At 37.0% G+C, this 20,050-nt stretch overlaps 1 protein-coding gene across 1 annotated transcript in view; it reads right to left on the bottom strand.

The window, feature by feature from the left end:
- Nucleotides 1–581: 581 nt before the first annotated feature.
- The window catches only part of CPED1 (cadherin like and PC-esterase domain containing 1), a 156,702-nt gene continuing 137,233 nt past the window's right edge, over nucleotides 582–20,050 (bottom strand). Inside the window, exons 19-23 of the mRNA XM_013956493.2 lie at nucleotides 12,386–12,606; nucleotides 12,021–12,122; nucleotides 11,730–11,817; nucleotides 9,525–9,671; nucleotides 582–3,569 (exon numbers count right to left, since the gene is read on the bottom strand). Coding sequence (XP_013811947.2) covers nucleotides 3,342–3,569; nucleotides 9,525–9,671; nucleotides 11,730–11,817; nucleotides 12,021–12,122; nucleotides 12,386–12,606 — 786 coding nt within the window. The 3' untranslated portion in view covers nucleotides 582–3,341. The remainder of the gene's footprint in view (nucleotides 3,570–9,524; nucleotides 9,672–11,729; nucleotides 11,818–12,020; nucleotides 12,123–12,385; nucleotides 12,607–20,050) is intronic.

The following is a 20,050-nucleotide window of genomic DNA, read 5'->3' as shown; positions in this document are numbered from 1 at the left end:
TTCTAGGGCAATTCATGGCTGTATCAGGAGATGGAACTGATCTTGACAGTTAGGTCCTTTGCTATTTTAATGGCAAGTAGTGAGACAAAGGTAAATACACAGAAAAAAAACCCTAAATTATCTATCAATTCTAATGTAATAGGAATACTATAATGCTTATTCAGGCAAAATGTCATAGAAGATGTGATAATTCTAGAGTAAAACATTAATAATAACACATGCTTTCACTAGAATTCAAGCATAGTAATTCTTTTATTGTCTTAGTCTGAAAATCTAAATTTGTATGAACAAGTGATACTTCCATGTGATTTAATCTGTCTCTTCTTTCACATAGCAATAGATGCTAGATATAACTTTAAAGTTAAATAATGAAAAATGTGCTTTGCTACCTTAGATTTAGTCTGCATTCCCTTTGTTTAGTCCTAAGACTACACAGATCATATATAGTGATGGAAAATAATTATTCAAAGGGTGCATTTAAATAACGATCAGTCTGCAGATTGTACCAATGGCTTGTACACACACACACACACACACACACACACACACAAACACACATGAATAACTAAAAGTAGAAAGTGTAAAGGAAAATTTCAACTTGCTACATTTGAAATAACGTTAAGATTTGAACAACATTAAGACATCTGGGTGTACAGCACATGTAAACCATCTTTGTGATGAAACTGGAAGTGATGAATTGCACATTTGCCAATATCAGCTACAATATAACAAAGTCAGCGCTTTCCTTTTCATCATTATAGCTGATGCTTTAGCAATAGTCTTTGACTTAAAAAAAAAAATCATAAAAACCTGGTCCATGTCTTAAGAACATTTGAGTACAGAAAATAACAGCAACAGCATGTGGATTTAAATGAGCTAAAAAACTTAACAAAAACAGAACTGTAATACACCTATCCTTGATCATCTTAATAACAAAGACATCTGGCTGGAATTTGCATGTGCTGATATTAATGGCATGATATTAAATCCTTCAACTTTAAGGTTATGCTAGAGTTCCAGACCCCAAGATTGTATATTACATCATTTGCATACAGTTATATTCCTCAGATAACCATACTGCTCATAACCAAATGCTGACATTTTCAGTATTTAGGTACAGTTTCTTACCTCTCTTTCATGTAAAGCTCCATGTCAGGGAAAACCTTATACAGAAGTTCAGGGACATTCACTGTAAGCACAACAGCAGTGTATTATAGAGAAAAGGAGATAGTCACACTGTCTTACTGAATGTAATGTCATTGTCTAAATCAGGAGCTTTGTCAATATAGAGTGATGTCTCCTAGTTTAGCTATGCCTGATCCTCTTTTTGAGGATCTCTGACCATCTAGGGAAGCCAGACTCCTAATTTAGGGATCTGAATCAAACTGCACAGCTATTTCCCATCATATCCCCACTATCTTATCCGAAGGAGCAAGAATTCACAATACTTGAGATGGGGATACAGACTGTGTTGGATTTAAGGATCTTTGACAAATCCTAGATGTGATGTCACGAATTTCTAGTCCTTCTTCTATATAGGGCAGCCTTTCTTTGTACTACTAAGGCTAATAAGATAGTGATTGGTTCTGCACTGTAATTCATTTCTTCACTGACATTGCTTGCCTCTTCCTTTCCCAAAGACAGTAGAAGCCAGCGGAGGGTTGGATAAAAAGTTGTGTAGGGGGAAGCATGCCACAGAGCTCTGTGGATCCTCCACTAGACTCAGACTTTCCTGGTTCTGACTCCCCTCTCCAGTGCATGGGGTGGGAGAGTGCAGACTTGAATGATAACTCCCTGACAGCTGAACTGGATTTTTATTCTTGAAGTGTTCTTTTTGTTTTTGTTTTTTCTTCTTTTTAACTGTTCCTGGTGCTTTTTAACTGTACAAAGCCACACTGCTTCCTCTTAAGTCATTTAAGATTATGTCAAAGCACATCAGGACCTAGTTTTATCAGATTTTTAAAAAGTATTTGTTCACAGTCAGGTAGTCAGAGTTAGCTACAGCCACAGTGCTGATGGGGACTGTGCAGCCTTTCCCTGACATGACATGGCCTGCACACTGCAATAGAAAATGCTAAACAGGCTGGGAGACCAAACACAAAAATAATTGGTGGGGTTAGTATGTTCAGGGGGGTTTACTCTCTATAGCCATTAGTTCATCACCCTACTGTTGAGCCTTTGCCATACTTGGTTTCCCATCACAGCTGGGAATAAGAGTGCTACCAACATTGTGGCTGGGGATCAGCAGACAGACACCCTCTTCCTGGGGTTTTACCCAGAGTAGGTGTTGAAGCATTGGTGATACAGCTGGGCTACAGCATGAAACTTGTTTGGAGAGGTTCTGCCCCTGCCAAGCATGAGATGCAGAGCTTCCACCACATCATGTATGCCTTCTCATGATAAATTAAAAAACAGATGAAGTTCTTGTGTGTGCTCGCAAAGGGAATTTTTCGTTTGCTTATGGTACTAGCTTTATACATTGGCAATTATTTTATTAAAAAAAATCATTAAAAAAGGGCACCTCCATGCAGGAGAATACTTGTTTGGCTTATAGGCCAAAGCAGACACTTAAGCACATGCTAAACAGTCTTACTGAACATGATTACTCTCCTAAACTGGGACCATAAATAAGGTTATATTAAGGTATTCACTATATTTACATGTGACATCAAGAAAGTTATAATCAGTCTCAAGTCTAAGTAACCAATTTCTACATTAGAACATGCAAAAAATAGCGTAGATATCTCTTGTGTTCCATCTGAGATAGCAAAATGGGGTGTGGTTTTACTAAAAAAGCTAGAGTTCAAAAGTTGGTGTCCTCAGCAAAATGCTAATAGACTTTTTCAAACTCTGTAAACCAAGTGTCAAAATAGAAAAGATTGATATTGAAAGAGAACACATCCACATAAAATAAAACACTTTAAAATGGAATGTAAGCGGTTTCTAAATACATTAAAATATTACACTGACTCTGTAAATAGAAAACTAGATACTGCTGAAGACCTAAAGCAGTCCTTTCCAAATACTTCAAGTGTATATATTTCTCTCTCTTTACTATCATTAATACACAGTTGCTTGAGCTACAGCTGTTCTAGCACTTGGCAACAGTTCAAGTAACCTTCCCTCTTCTCTCTTTTGCATTTCTCCATCTTCCATTTCCAAACCACAGATCTGCCAGGGCACATCTTGATTTCATAAAGTTTTAGGAAAAATGTCACATGTCTTCAACTCTGTTGGTATGTGTGCAACAATTCAAGGAAGCGTGTCATAAATTCACCATGGTCCTTAGATTCACACGGGTAGTGGCATGTCTCTAGTCCCAGTGCTTCATCCAAGAGAAGTTATTTGCTGAGAAGCTCCCTTTTCCTTGCACAGAGTCTGCTGAGAAGGATTTCAGAATAAACTTGATTTATTGGACCCCGGACATGATACGGGGACTGAGAATTTGTTGCATAGTCCTGCAGTTGTGATGGCTTGCTTTGAGTGCTGATATATTTCCCCAGTGTATAGTGCCTTGACAATGGCATTGTTATGTGAGGACTTTCTTCAGAGGGATTGGATTTCACCACCTGCAAAAGAAATGACATATGTGAATGTTTTCTACATGCACCTAGAAGGATACACAGCTGTGTGCACACAGCTGTTGAGACAGTTCTCCACAAAGCAGGTGCTGATACTCTTACCTTGAGCAGCAAGTTGCTTACAAACATTATTACAGTGGGTCAACTTGTTGTGTTACATGCTAATTAAAGTGCAAGATCCTATTCGCTCAAGCATTGAAATCTAAATGCTTAGCTACACTGTAATCATTTGGTTCATTCTGTAATGTTTTCAGTGTACTAGACTCTATCTTATCTTCATTAAAGACAATTTGATCTAAACTATCAAATGCATACTTCACAACTTGCTTATACATCTACCATCAGAAAAAAATAAACTCAAGACAGCCCTGACTTGCAGGAAGTTTTAAATCTAGACAATGCTCTGCAGTTCACAGCTCAGGTCCAGATCTGATCCCAAGTTCTTGAGGAACCTATGCTGTGTCTCAACTATGAGCTCTGCTAGAATCTCCTAGCTCTCAGATCTTGACGCAAGTTGTCCCAGCTCCATGTTGGGATGAGAACTAGGCTATGCCTTGTTTCCCCAAGAAGGGAGTTATGGTGCATTTTAACAGATTTCTCCCAACCTGGATGTTTGAGGTATCATACTGACATAACCACAGTGTGGTTCAGTAACTTAGAGACAGTGCAGAAGAACCTTCCTTCTTGGACTCCCAGACTGGGAATCCCTGGGATTACCATGTTTAACTGGTGTCAAATAATCAAATGTCCACTGGACTGGAGAGAGAAAATGAAAGGTAAGCTCCTCAGGCGGTCTGAGAGGTCTGAGACTGGCGGTCTACCGTGAGATGCTCAAGGCCTGACCTCAATGCATACACAATCACTGATGCAGAATGAAGCAGCTTTAAGAGAGACTCAATCTCAGAATTTTGTACAGATGCAGGACAGAGGATCTCTACCCAGGCAGTGGAAAATATAGAGATAGCAAAAGATGTGCCAGGTGGCTAACTTATATTTGAGAGGGAAAAAATATGCTGACCTGAGAGAGTTCTAATGTTCTTCAATTTTTGCTGCCATAACAATCACAGTACACAGTTGAAGGAACTGACTATATTTCTTAATGCATATATTTATGCAAAGGCATAGTAGCTTTTTAGAAATATAAGGTATATTTAGGGTCACTTAACAATCACTCAGAAACAATGTTTGTATGTAATTAAGCTCATAATAAATGGGCAGAAGCAACTCACAAAATTAACTGTGAGTTAACTCACTCACTGTGAGTGAAGAAAAAGCACATGCAAAGGCTTGAAAGACTGGGCAGAGAGGCTATGAGGGAGCTGGCTGAATTTAAAAAAGAGCAAGAATTATCCATGTAGAAAATTAATATATCCTATGATCAATTTGATACAGCTAAGCCAAGAGCAGTTATTTGTTTTCATGCAATTACTGCAGGTTCATTTTTCTAAATTAGTGCCTTAGATCACATAACTGTTCTGAAATGACGCCACCTTGAACCAATCACCCAAACCGCATTCCTGTTAGGCATAATCTCCAAGGAATGTAATTTAATGTTCATCCTGCAGCCAACCACTGATTAAGATACAAAAATCTCAAGGTTGCTAGTTTCTGTGTTGTGTTCATTACTTCATTGTCATTAAATTAGGGAATAAATCTGAATAAAAAATAGGTTCCATAAGGTCTGTTACAAATACTGGCCAATCTACTTTGTCCATAAGCATTTGAGAAGAATGAGGTAATAATTAAAAAAAATCATATTAGTGTGCATGCATAGAACTAGAAGTAGGTTTGGGCAAAAAGTGCCAAAGTTATGCATGATTTTTTTTGTCCCAGATCAACCTAATCACCCAATTAGTCCAGATCCCTTGGCAGTCTGAGCAAAGACTGTAGGTTCTACAGATCTGCAGATTTCTATGCTATCAGGGTGATCTGAGGCCCTCTGAAGTGTGTTGGTGGGAACCCAAAGAATTTATCAGGACAAACAGGGACAATAATAGCTTTCTACTTGATCAGCTAGCAAGAACTAAATGAGAACTACTGAATGCTTTTCAATTCTTGTTTTCTGACTGCACAGAATGTGAAGTCCCCATTCCCACACAGCTGTGCTTTAGTTCAGATGTCAGTTACAGAGGGGTGCTGTCTTCTGGGAGCTTAGGAGGTCATTTTTAAGAGAAAGAAAGTGAAAGTACAAAGCAATGGATTTAATCCTTCTCATCTGGCTTCATAAAACATGAAAAGTTCTGGGGTTTTACATAGTGTTCTTGGCTCTAGCCGCAGAGGCAAAATGCCATTTTCCTGGTGCAAACTGCTCCAGCACCCGATGAAACTTCATTTGGCAGGATCCAGAAATAAACTGATGACAAAACTGTTAAAATTAATGAGATATCAAAAGTATTCAAGGACTTTCTTTTTACTTTTCTCAAGAACCAAGGCTGATTTCTGGTGGCTAATGGATTATCCTGGGCACATCTACGCCTCTTTCAGGCACAGTGGCCTCTGAAACCTCATTAACAACAGCTCTGCGAGCCAAATTCTTCCCTGATCCTCCCCTGAAACATATATTCTCTGTTAAGATCCCTCAGACTGAAAAGCAAGGCCAAATCTGCACATGAGCTCATACAAAATGATGGAGGAGTGTATGAAAAATGCTGATGACTGATCACGCCCTGCTGTTTTCCACCCAGTTCCATACAAAGCATCTGAAATATTTCACTTTGAAGTTCTCCATTTTGCTCAAAAGGTCTGTGGAAATGGTGAGCATCTGCAGTGACCCATGAAGACAACATCTGGGTTCTAGACAAAAAAGGATCAGCATAACTGTTTGGGTGAAATGGAGGGAGGCATTTACTCCACAGGACTGATTATCCATTGCATAAATATCTGCTCCATGATTTACTCCCCCTTTTCCAGCTTCATTTAGACTGTGAGCTGTGTTCATCTCTCTCTAATGTATTGTGCAGAGTAGATTAAAGGATCAGTTAACTAACCATGTCTGCTGTGTTTGGTCCCACAGGGGGATAGAGGCCCCAGCAATGGGCTGCAAACATATGAGCTGCTAAGGAGTCAGAGGTGGAAATCAACTGTGACTGTCACACTCAGTACATGAGATCAGACAGGTCAGATAAAGCTCCCAAACCTGTGCTCCAGCCCAGTGACCCCAGTACTGGAACAGAGCCCCAGCCAATTGCAGCTGGTTGTTTTGCTCTCTCTGCTTTGAAAACATATTTATCATCCGATAGACAGTTATGCCTCTGAGACTGTGTCTTTTTTTGTGATATTTAAGGAGAATATTTAAAGCCTTATTGTTATTATTATTTTTTTTGTTCTGCTGTATTTAAAGGTGACTGCGGTGGCTGAGAGAATTAAATAGAATTCACTAACTACAAGAAAATGGTCACACTCACTAGGTAAGAGTTTGGCCAGCAGGAACCACAAGGACACTCTGGAATCTATGTCTGAATTTTACTACTGTCACCCTGAATTTCAGTTTGTTTGTCTTAAACTATTCCCAGGTTCAATAAGCCACAGCAGATTTCATGTGTCTGATGAAGGAAACGCTATTTTTAGATCCTTACTCTTCATGAAACTGAGGAAAATACATCAGAGTTTTCCTGACATTTCTTCACAGCAAAAACTAGTGCTTCCACCTCATTCCTGGTGGAATTCCATGGCCCAGCCTTGTAGCCATGAAGCTCTGTGGCGCTTCCATGCCAACCCTGAGCACAACAGGGTCCAGGGAGTGGTTTGGCTGAGGCTTACAGAAAAATAGGCATGACTTGGCAAAATAAGCAAATGGCTTTTATTCTTCTCTTGAAAGATTCAGAAAACATTTGGTGGTCCCTGCTATTTGCAGTAATTTGTTTTGACAGAAAACAAATTCCTAAAATCGTTCTGCAAAAAATGCTAACATTTCAGCTGTGTGGTAGACAGTCTTTTTTATTATTTATGTACTTTTGATGACTCTAATAAAAAAAATCTAGGATTTTCTTCATAAGAAATAACTTGTGGATTCCTGTCTCCAACATGATACATCAGATTACTTGTGTCATTATTCTGGTCGGTAATTAAACTCCTGAGATTTCTTTCCACTGGCAGCTCCTTCTAGACTCAAAGCCCCCAGCTGACTGTGAAATAGTATAAATATGTTAACTCTTGGTTTCAAAGGGATATCTTTTGCATCCTTTTTTTCCTGCAATTGTAGTTTCGGTAAATTTCTTTCCATTCTTTATTTCTTTCTATTAAGGAGCTTGCATCTGTCATCTCTTTTGATAGTTCAGAAGAAATATAATCTTCCTGAAAGATATGACAGTTCAAGTTTTATGGTCTTAAACAGACTTTGATGGAATAAATTGTGGCAGTTTGTTAGTTTTTTGTTAAATAGACAATCCATATTTAATTCATATGAATGAGGATTCTTGTAGAATCACAAGCAAGTTATTACTGTACTAAACATTATCTATAGAGATTCCAGAAGGCTTCTTTGTCCTTAGATCCAGTGAATTGAAGCAAGGGGTTAGTGACGATCCCTGAGTGCATAATTTCAGTTTTCACTGAAGAAATGTTTTTTAGTAGAAATCAGAAGCTAAACACCTGGAAAGACAGGCACCCCCTTTATTCCTCAAAACTTGTTCTAGTTTCCAAGGAGAGTAATGTGATATTCACGGTTCTTCTTTAAGGCAAATGCCTCAGTGAAATGTTCAGATTTTCAGTGGACTGACCACTCATAACAGGAATGTAGGAACTGGTCTTTTGTATCAACAAGTTGGTGTCATGTGTAATGGTGGCATCAGTGATGCTTCTTTAACTACCAAATGCAGAACCACTGTCATCAGTCTTACAGCAGAAGATACCTTCTTAGTTGACTAACCAGAAATAATACTCTGTTTTCATGCAGGGCTTCCTGCACTAAACCAGGGAAGCAGTTCCTCATTTGTTACATATAAGGTACAAGAAATGCAAAAGCAAAACAAAACCTTCTTTTGCTAATGGGGAAGAGCATTCATATGAAAAGACAGAGCACATACTCAAAATACATCCTAAAGAAACCATAACTTTAAATATCTTGTTTTTCAAACTCTTTACTTTCCCTGGTTTGGCAACCTCCAGGCTGATTTTGTGCCTAGCTATAATAATGTGTTTGCTTATTGTTTTTGATTTAATCCATGAACTCTTGTCATTTGTAATATCTTGTGAAGATTCCTGCCAGAACTTTGAAGCATCAGAAGAATATGTCCTCATTTGCTCTAATCACATATTTTACAGTGTGCCTATTTCATTCATTCCAATGATTGCAAAATGGAACACAGAATCTCTATAGATATTCAGAGAAAAAAGAAAACAGAACTATTCATACTAAAGAGAATGAATGACCTACCATCTTCTATTGGTATAGTCAATTATTATAACTATTTCAGATAACTTTCTCAGATACATGAAAATAAACATACAGCAGGAAGATAGGTATTTATTTTAAGCTCCATTTTAAACGTATCAGTGGTTTGATGGGAGTCTGCTGACCAACTCTAGTCTGTAGTCAGGCAAGAAGGCTTAAGACAAACACTTGTGTGGCTGAGGTATGATAAACAGATAAACTGAATAGATCCAAAAGCAGTAGGAATATATAACGCACAGCAAATAATATGAGAACCTGGAAACCATACAATATCCTTTTATACAAGTTACCTTTTCAGCAGACCATGCTTCTTTTTACTGAGGCATTGCCATTACATCACATTTAACCAGTCCTCAGGTTGTGTTCCAGACTGAACGGGAAGTGACAGGTACCTTCATACCTACTGCAATCTTTGCAATTTTTATTCAGGCCTAACTTTGAGTCATGAGCGTGAACCTTGTTGGATACTTTCTTGTTTCTAAGAACCAGGCAGTTAAAATATCTTTATCTCAGTTTAAATAACTGAGAATGATAAAAACATAAACTATTACCTCATGGAAATGACACCCACACTTCCCTTGCAGGAATTCTTTGTAGCGTCCCATTGTGATGACAAAGGTGTCAACAACTTCATAACCATAATTCTTTGCTGTATCCAGAATAACCAAGTTTTCATTCCATAAGTTTTGCACTTCTGTCTGCATTCCAGATAAAATATTGCAATGTTAAAGCAGTATCAGAAGGACTGCTTAAAGGTTGTATTCTACCATTGAAATGAATAGCAAAACAGTATTTTGAATAAAACAATTAGGTTATATTACACACATGAATTACTATAAATTAACTCATGAAAATAGCTATCACTCCAAGATATTTGTAGGTTTTTGCACAAGTTTCTTAAAATGGGTTTTGTGGCACAGAAATAGTTATCATTTCTCACATCTCATATCATTTCTCACAGAAATGGTCATCATCCTTTCAAATCATCAAAATTTTCCCTTATATACACAACAAATCAGGTTGCTTTAAATAAGATTTAAACTAAAAATCTAATTATCAGTAATTGTAATTACTTTTCAGTAGTTGTATAGCTTCCTTCATAAGAAGATTTCGATGTTGTTTAAATATAATTACTGTGTAACTGTTTCTTTAATATGTATATAGCTAATATGAAATATAATTCAGAAAAAAAAGTCCTATTACAAAGTTATCTGTTTAAGAAATGATGAAAATCCCCCTGTAGAAGACAAGTTCAGCTTCAAATCAAAGTCATTGAGACTATTGCTTAAAAAGGAGTGCAGTGCCATGGGAATCTTTGAAATGGTTATACTGAAGAACAGATTATTATTTCTCAAGATATTGAAGGAAGGACAGGAATAGAAAAAAGGTTAGCTATAAATTTGTTAAGTCAGTGTATCTGACACTGCAGACAGAAAGGCTTTGTGAGTAGCTGGGGTAATCCACAAGTCCAGCACACCAAACCACATGGTTAATTTGGCATATGATTCAGATATTGAAAAGAAAAAAAAATGTTGGGTACACAGTGTAGCTGCTTTCTTGAGTTCTATGAATTTACTGGGCAAGAAACTGAAAAAGGCAATCCTGGGAAGCCTTTAATGCTTTTTCTATTCTTGCCTCACCGTCCTTGATCAAAATTCTACTTCTTCCATTTAGGACTTAACTCTGCTGAAAGCTATGACAGGAGCTAAAACAATTCTTCTCATTGATTCCAACCATTTCCCTAATTTATCCTAATTAGACATCTGCATAAATTAGGGAAATGGGTGCAATCAGTAAGAAGAAATTCAGTGAAGGCAAGGCAGACAGTACTAACTTAGAAAGAAAGAATGGGCAAAATCTAGCAAGGCAGTCTCAATAGCTAAAAGAATGGTGAGAGTAACAGTAAATCATATACTGAATAAAGCAATGTGTTATGATTGCAAAAATAGGTGAATGCCAGTCTCCAATGTGACAGTATTGTATGTAAACTATGACAGCTAATTATTTTCTCTTTTCAACACCTGTGAATAGCTGGAATGTTATATGAACCGTGATAGTCAACATTTATTCTGTTCTGTCCTCCAGCACTTCCCAGCTTTGTCTCATCCACACATTTTATATGTATTCTCTGTTATAAATAGAGAATTTCTCCAAATTGTAAATAAAAATATTGAATGAGTTACACAATATATTAAAATGAGCCCATCTGTTACTCTGAGAGTCTTGGACATGATTTGAATTGACTGTAACACCCTATTAACATATAAATAACAGGCTAGACTCACTGGTACTTTCCAGCTGCTTTGCAATGTTTTGGCTTAATAGGTTAGTTAAGATAGATTTATGGAGAGCTGTGCAATATAGCTAGACCAGTGAATCTGATCCAGCAATAATCATGGAGGAAGCCTGAGGAGGGTCTGTGCTCTATGCGGTACAAAGAACAACCTGCTTATCTCCAACTCAATTTCTCAACTTTGGCACTAGGCTTAATATTGGAGGTTTTTCTAGTTCTTGGAACAACTGACTGAGCATGACATCTCTAATGGCGCTCCGATTATGGTGCAACCCATTAATTAACTGTAATTGGTTTGAATCTGCATCAGCAAGCCATATTAGCAAATACAAACATATTCTTTCTTTGATCCACTTAAAGCTTGCTCAGCAGAGGTGGTAGCATATTTTGACCAGACAGCAAAATTATTGCTGAAATGACAAGTCTTCCATGAAAATGCACTCCAAATATACATGTAGCTTACCTGTGATAAAGAATGTATTCCATCCACAGGTAGGTGAAAGCCCATCCCCATAGATTTGATAATCACCAGAATATTTGATAGATTTTCCCTGTTTGGCAAATGAAAAGGAAGTACATACATTTTACTTACAGACACATCAAAAGACACTGCAATTTTTTTCTTTCAAAGTCAGTTAAGTGCACACCCATGAGAAAACAAATGAAATGTTTGTATTTAAAATTTCTGGTGAAGTTGATTCTCATTTATCATATCGAGACTTGACTTGGAATAACATTAGGTACATAACATTACCTGTTCAAAACCTTTTGAATAATTTGCAGGTGATTGGACTTAAGCCACTGAACACCACCTACAATTAATACGGTCTGGTCTGTGTTCTCAAGAGGACGTGATCTGAAACCCAGAAAGAAAAAAACAACACATGTTGCCTTAAAACAGATGGCAAACATTTTAACTGCATTGCATTACATTTCAGTGAACCGTATCTGGCATCCTGATCAGAGGCTTGATGTCATTTTCTGCTATTTTTCAACCACACAATATGGTCTGCACACATTATACTTAATTGTTTACTGACTTTAATTGCAAAATCTGTTAAACACATTTGTGAATAGAATGAGAATACAAACAAGCCAGCAATATAGTTTATACTGTACCTCTGCAATAGTTGTTCTAGTGCTTTCTCAAATGTTGGTCTCTCGTTTACACTCATCCAAAATTGGGGATAGTAGGAGTAACTGATAAATGTTTTCCCCTCATTGATATTGTGATAGCATTTAACATCATGAGTCTTTTGCCATTCCTGAAGAGTCTCATTCACTCTTTCTATTAGATAGTACATCATTCCTCTGTTAGTTGAGTCACCTATGAAAAGAATCTTTGGATGGGAAAAAAAATGATTTACTTTTGGTAGTTACAGACTGCAAAACCTAATGCTTAGAAGAGAATATTGCTAGGCTGGAGGCTTGTAAACCCCATTCAAGACTGTTCAAGAAATCTTTCTATGAGCTGTCAGTTCTCCAGTCCTGTCATCTCAATACTACATTTTCCTTTAGCAAAATATATTTGATTTGATTAACAAAAAGCCATATTATATGTTACAAAGACAAAAAGTAAAGGTTATAGATGGCTATAGCTGCACAGTTATAATTCTGTATTTTTCATCCTTCTTGCTCATTTCTTTCACTTAGGTTTATATTTACTTCCAGTTGCTAGTACAGAGCCTCTCTTGATTACCTGCAGCTTCCTGCTGTAGTTCCTCCAGTTTTTCATGTGGTTTGTTCCTATACAGTGTGTCTTGGTTAGTTTCTGTCTTCCATAAATGTGATTCATTAGAATTTAAACCAAAGTAACACACATACTAACAAATGCAGTAGCTACCCTATTTTCAAAGAAATTGTCTTTTTGCCATTTCAGGGGGGTAAAAGAGGATTATTTTGGTGGCCAAGACTCTGAACTGAGTCCTGGTGTGTGCGTGTGACATGATGATAAGGAAGCAGTGCTGTCTGAAGACAGTTTGAAATTCCATCAGTATGACAGAAGTTGCTTCAAGCTTTACTGGGCTACTCTGAACTTGTGAAAAAATAAAGAAACCAAAATTGGGTTTGATCATACTCATTTTGTGGACTCATCTTACAAATCAAGCATTTCTGTACATGGAGACCACAGAACTTTCACATGCTTTTTTAATGCAATTGCCCTATTTTTAGTTGATAGGGCTGACATTTCCTCATGCTGAAGAGAACATGTAAGCATTGACAAAAGTCTGAAGGGGAAGAGAATCCAGGTTCACTGTGGTTTGCCAATGAAATGGTGTGTGATCTATTACCACTACAGTCCCCTCAGGCAGAAATGCACATATAGGAGCATAAATGTAAAACTGGGAGTCAGAAAGCCCACAGAGACATAACACATTAACAGCCCTGTTTGTCTGCACTGCAGTATGATCCTTTTCCTACCTCCTCTGGCACTGTCCTGGGCTCTCTTTCTATTAAGGGTAGTTGGCACCCCGTAATTTGGGGTTTTGTTGTTTGTTTATTCGGTTTGGTTTTTGATGCTTTACCACTTCCACCTTGAATATTTAGTTATGCAAAGAAAATTTAGACTGTACAGGCTGACTCAAGTTTAAGAATAAATTTGCAAAGCTTCTTTCAGGGTTCTTATTTGGTGAAAATATCTTGGACTCCTCTCACTTAGTGCATCAGTATTTGTCTATTCCCTCCAGAAATGCCACAGTTTGGGGGACTAATTCCATTTCCCACCATGAGCCTATTGTGAGCAAAAATGAGCCACAACAGTGTACCAAAGACAGTTCCCATAGTACAGAAGCAGTTTAAGATGAACATATTATGGTCTGGTGGCAGGGCTAAGAAAGAGCATGATACTGAGCTGAACCATTGTTGTCTGCAGAGAAGCCCTTGACAGATTGTGTATGGTAGCAGATAAATTAAAATATGCATTGTGCACATAGAGATTGTTTTATGTCCTGTCCTGGACCTCTCAACATTGCTTCACAGAATAAATTCTCAAACATCTGCTGTTCACATTTAGATTACGCAAGCACCTCTCACATGCAAGGGGGTTTCCAGCATTCTTCATGTTATATTACAAGAAACCTCTTTAAACCAACTATATCATGACTCACAGTAGCAAAGGATCCTTGGTAGCAGAAGGACTGGTTTGATACTCCCTGTCTTTCCTTCTCTCAGACAGAAGATTGCACACAGCTATTTACAATTAGTAAGATAGTTTGCACTTACAATATGTCCAAATTTTAAAGTAGGTTAACTTGAGATTTTAAACAACAGTTCTTCTGATTTGCAAAATCTCTTAATCTCTCCACTTTGTCTATACCTATGTCTCTTTAATCGCTGTTTCATAAATCCATCACTGTAGTTTCTAGATGTACATCTAATTCAAAAGCAGTTCTCAGATACTAACAAGTAAGGATATTAAACAGTAATGTGAGTGAGGATATTATTAAACTGCAATGTGGGTGAAAGCATTTCTGTAAATCATGGAACATCATTAGTGCAATGACAAACAGCTTCTACTGGGTTATGCACCATAGTTGGTAGAACATGTTAGATTGTTTCTCCTCTACATCTAATACCATACAATACCATTTTGTTATCACTGACTGTGGTAATTTCTAATTGCAGAGGAGCATATTCAGCACTAAACTGCATGGATTTGGCAGAAGTGGCACTTTTATTTCACTCTTCATTCTACTCTGACTACAGTTCTGATATAGATATTTTGTCCTTGCAATTGTATTTACTCTAATCTCATCTTCCGCTGAATTCAAATAACAGAACAAAACACTTAATGGTAAAAAGGAGAAATGAAGCATGGACAAGGCCAATGGACATGATGAAAAGATGTCCTGTTTTGCTGACACTGCGTATTTACTAGCAGTCTAGCTGTGGAGTGTCATTCTAAAGATTTTCAAAGTCTCAAACACTGCAGAGCAACAAAGACTGCAATTTAAATTGTCAGCCTCTTTCCCATTTTTTCATTTTGTCAAAAACAGAGCAAAACAAGTCCCCCCCACACACATTCAGTTCACTCTATTTTAGCATTGTAGAGCTTTAAAATTTTTACACATCCACATACATCTAAGCAGCAGATCCATGCGTGAGTCTTCAAGCCTGCACTGGAGCAGTCAGCTGGCAAGGTCTGAAGGAGAAAACTATCAGTGGGAGGGCATTCTGCACACTCATTTAGAAAATCAGTACCAGGAGAGACAAGCCAGTTAAGATAATTTTTTACGTGACAGTTCTAGTCCTTAAATGCCATGGTGCTTGGCACTACAAGAAATATAAGCTGGGATTTACAACGGTATTTTTGTCGTTGCCCTGGTGTTCTGAAAACATGAAGGGGATGATAGCAGTCAGAACAGAGGATTTTTAGACCTGTCAGTGTAACTGGAAGAAACAGATAACCTTTTGGGCCCAGACACATTTCTTCAAATAATATCACAAGACTGAAGAGAGTGCTCACAGCCCATCTCTGAAGGAGAAAGGTTCTTAATCTTAATTTTCACTCTAAGTGATCTTGTTGTCAGGAGGTAAAGCAGAAGGCCAGGAATAGATTGGATTGGATACCTAATGCTACTGAGTGCCTGGATGTCTAGCTGGATATGAGTATATATCGTCTTGGGAGAAGATGTGGCTGAACAGGATGAATCAGGAGAAAGACAGATGGCAACATCACATTGGTCAGGAATTCACTAAGGAAATTAACAAAAATACTCAGAAATATGTCTGCTATGAGAATAGTTAAGACCTGATATAAGTCAGGCAAAGAGAAACAAGCCAAAGGAGACCTGTGGATGTAGAGAAAGCCTGATCAAAAGTGTAGATTACTCTAAAAGATATCAGTGAATTCTAATAACCATATTAACCTTCAGTCAAGAAGTTTTTGACTGTTCAGAAAAGGTATGGGCCCTACCAGGTCTGTATAATTTCAATCATGCAATTCTATTTAACTCCAGCTACTTCTTTCACAGTGAAATCAAAGCATCATTGAAAAATATGTCTTTAAAGATAGGTCTGCAGGATGTGCAACCTATTCTCCCTGCTGTCCAGCCCTGATGGAGAGCTCTGAAGTCTTTTTGCTGTCTTCACTGGAGGATATCAGCAGTCACACTCTATAGACTGTGCATACTGGAATTGTAATGGGGATGTTCTCCCAGAAGTCCAGCAGAGAAGATCTCAGACAGAAAGAAGGATGACTAATTATTTGATGTACCCCAGGTTGCCTGAGGTTCACATGCGTAGCTCATCACCATCATATCTGCACACACAGAGAATCCACTCATCATGGCCTTTTGGATACCCAATGATCTGATCTGAACTGTCGTTTCAACTATGCTGTGAGACATCTCTAAATCCTTGAAAGACAGACAAATTCTTCTTTTTCTTCTGGAAAAAATTCCAGGTGGAAGGACATTTCTAGGGAATCCTATCTGCAAAGCAGCTATAAACAAACACCAGCTTTGCAAAGTGCCCTTGCGCAGAGCTGGTCAAGCACATTTTCACTGTGGTATGTAAACCATCAGAATGTATCTTACAAAGCATCCACATTTTGCAAGCTGGCTTCATTTTCAGCGAATGCTTGGAAGACCCAAAGGCTAAAGTAAGCAGTGTATAGCCCCAGGAAGAAAGCTCATGTTCTTCAATTAACCAAGAGTTTCAATGAATCAGAATTTAATCATTCAATATAATTGAGTGTGTGGTAGCTATAGCAACATTTATATCATTCAGTTGTACCAACTTACTGCAGCTCTGCATGTGCCATGTAGCATTTAATAACTATTTAAGCCAATGGCTTTGTCGATAATTTTGTATTTAGCTCTACAACATTCATGATCAAAATGATGGTTCAGGTGTTTAGAATATGCCATATTTCATTTTCTTTACAGTTTGGCACAAGGCTTAGTCATGTGCTGTTCAGGTCAATGGGGGATTTGTCTGTGGGATGACTAAAGGATCAGGCACATACAAGGCTGTAATTTTACTAGACACAGAACAACACTTTCACGCAGACAGATGTTTTCAGTGTCTTTTGTTGCAAACATTTACGTGAAAAAAAATCCATTATAACTTTCAAGCTTCAATATATTGTGTAAGCATAGTGGAATTCACTTCTTAACCAGACCTATCATTATAAATTAACCACACTTCTTAAGAAATTTAAACACCTGTAAGTCCAAAATACTACTTAACACTAAATGTTATTAAGAAATTGTAAGCTAAAATTACTGTTTTAACAGCTGAATTTTAAGTACTTCAGCAAATATTGCTTTTTCATATTTCCTGTGCTTAATTACACATGACTCAATGGTACTTTACTACAAGACTAAACTCTTACAAGACTAAATCATTTTTGAATGATAAACAAAATATATGTTCCCCTGCTATTGAGGCCAGCTTTCTGTATACTGCTAATTGGACAACTAATTACCTTTTATAACCCCTTTCCTTTCACCTATTTTTAAAAATATTCTAGTACAAAAATCACAGCATTATGCCTTAATAGAATTGTATAAATCTTACATCAAAAGCTTATTAACCACTGTTACAATGGATTTGTTGAGCCACTATAATACTAATGTAATCTTTCTAATTATGACTGCTTATTTCTTTGATTCAATTAGGGCATACATATGTAGTTCCTCAAGTACTAGTATTTACAGAACAATATAACCTGCATCTTCTTGGCCATAGTAAGAGTTTAAAATGGAGAAAAAGGACTGCAGATATTAAAGTGAACAAAATCCACTCAGCCAGAAATCACCTTAGACTCAATGCTTTAGAAGTTTCCTGTTTATCATGTCTGAAATACAAACACATGACTGATTAGTCTTGCTAACACATCATAAAGTAAAATAATGTCTCTTATAAACTGCTTTTGTGACAGTATATCCTTTCTCATGTCTCCACCAATTTGAGTGTTATTGTTTCACTACAGGTGGTCTTTATGTTTTTATGAAACAGAAACAGCTCAAACTCTAACACAGTTTTATATGCATACAAATTAATATAGTAGTTAATGAAGATGTAAAACCAATTGGAAGCCATATCCGGGGCTGTTATTTCTGTTATAGAAAAGGAGAATATAATTTTAGAGATGAGCTCTGAAGTACAAATAAATTTTAATACAAGACATAAAAGCAGCCTGAAGTTAGAAAACAAAATTTAATAAGCATCTTTTGTAGGATTTATAGCTAAATTAGGAAAGAAATGCTCTGTTTGAATGACCATAATTATATTTCAGAAACATGAATAAATACACAAAAGAAATTAATGAGCAAGGGACATATCTGAAAGCTGCATTTTTCTGTTGTTCTATGAAACATGGGAAAACTAGAATATCTGCATTTCAACATGCAGTTGGTCTTAAGTGTATTGCATTTCATATTCACTTTCCATCTTATTCCATCAGTTGCTGAAATTCATCCACACCAAGGATATAGCACAGCAGTGGTTAATTTATTGTATGCTTCCTTTCACATTCATTAGGGTTAGAAGGACAAGCAGTTTTTTCTTCTTTTTTGCATATAAAACTAAAAGGAGACTATAAGCAAATAACCTGTGGTTATCACAGCTAGAAATTGGCAGTAGCATAGAGGTTAACATCTCCTTTTCAAAAAAAGAAGAAAAAAAAAGACATAATCACAGACACCTGTGGTGTTTACAAAATTGTCTTACAATGTTTTAGCATAAGAAGTGAAGCCCAGCAGGTCAGCATCCTGAAACCAAACAATATTTTTGATTCAGGACAAAAATTAGAGAAGATAGAAGTGATTCATGAATACCACTACTTGCTTTACCTTTGATTCCTATTCAAATTTATATGAGTCTGAACTTTTTTATGAAGGATATTCAAAAGACAAATTCAGTCATGGGGGGTATTAGTATTTTGATGAAAGACATGACTTCATTTGACCCAACTATGCTATAGACACACATATCTCTGCTATTGAGAGGGAGGATTGGTAATTATGTGGCCTATTTTTGGAGTTCTTATTGCCTTAGTTCGGGATGAACTTTGAGCAGTAATTCAAAGGCTGTGTGGTCTGGTGTTGAGAGAATGGGACTGGGATGGGAAATCTCACAATTACTTCCAGTTCTGATGGAACGATTTTACCTCTGATGCTGTAAAATGTAGATCATGATACATGCTTCATTGGTAAAGGATTTTGAACTCCAGAGATCAAAGTTATACAAGCTGAATATGTGTGTGATAAGTGTGATGGCATAATACATAACACCAGAATACAGAGATACATAGATTACTTGAACCATTTTGAGAAATGGACACGAGTGAATTCTGTTGTTCTTCTCTACTTCAGCAAATGGCAATAAAAATCAAATGGTCTTCTAGATCATCTCAGTATCCTTGCGTGGGTTGCTGATTTGCAGTTCTGTTTTGCTCTCCTTTTTTTTTTTTTTTTGGTAATCTGCTTACATTTCCCACTTTGAAACCTTCGGCTTATTTTAATAAGGAAACTATGATGTCATTAATTTGGATAGAATTCAGTGACCACTGTAGTGCTTAAAGCCAAGGTATATAATGGTTTGAAACTAATATTACCAATGAGGAAATATAAATATGTATAAGATGGTTACCAAAGTCTTTTGTATAATAAAAATATTTCAATCAAAATAATTATACCTTACTATCTGCTCAATAACTACCTTATAAAAGATTTAGTTTGCTTAAAGGTGTATAACAGCATACAGAGTAACTGAGAGGCAAAAGTCTTTTTCAGTGAGCACCTGAAAAAAAAAACTTTTTCTGTTACATCGCTCAGA

Source organism: Apteryx mantelli, chromosome 1 (genome assembly GCF_036417845.1).
Source record: "Apteryx mantelli isolate bAptMan1 chromosome 1, bAptMan1.hap1, whole genome shotgun sequence".
Lineage (NCBI taxonomy): Eukaryota > Metazoa > Chordata > Aves > Apterygiformes > Apterygidae > Apteryx > Apteryx mantelli.
This window is presented reverse-complemented; position numbering and strand designations above follow the sequence as displayed.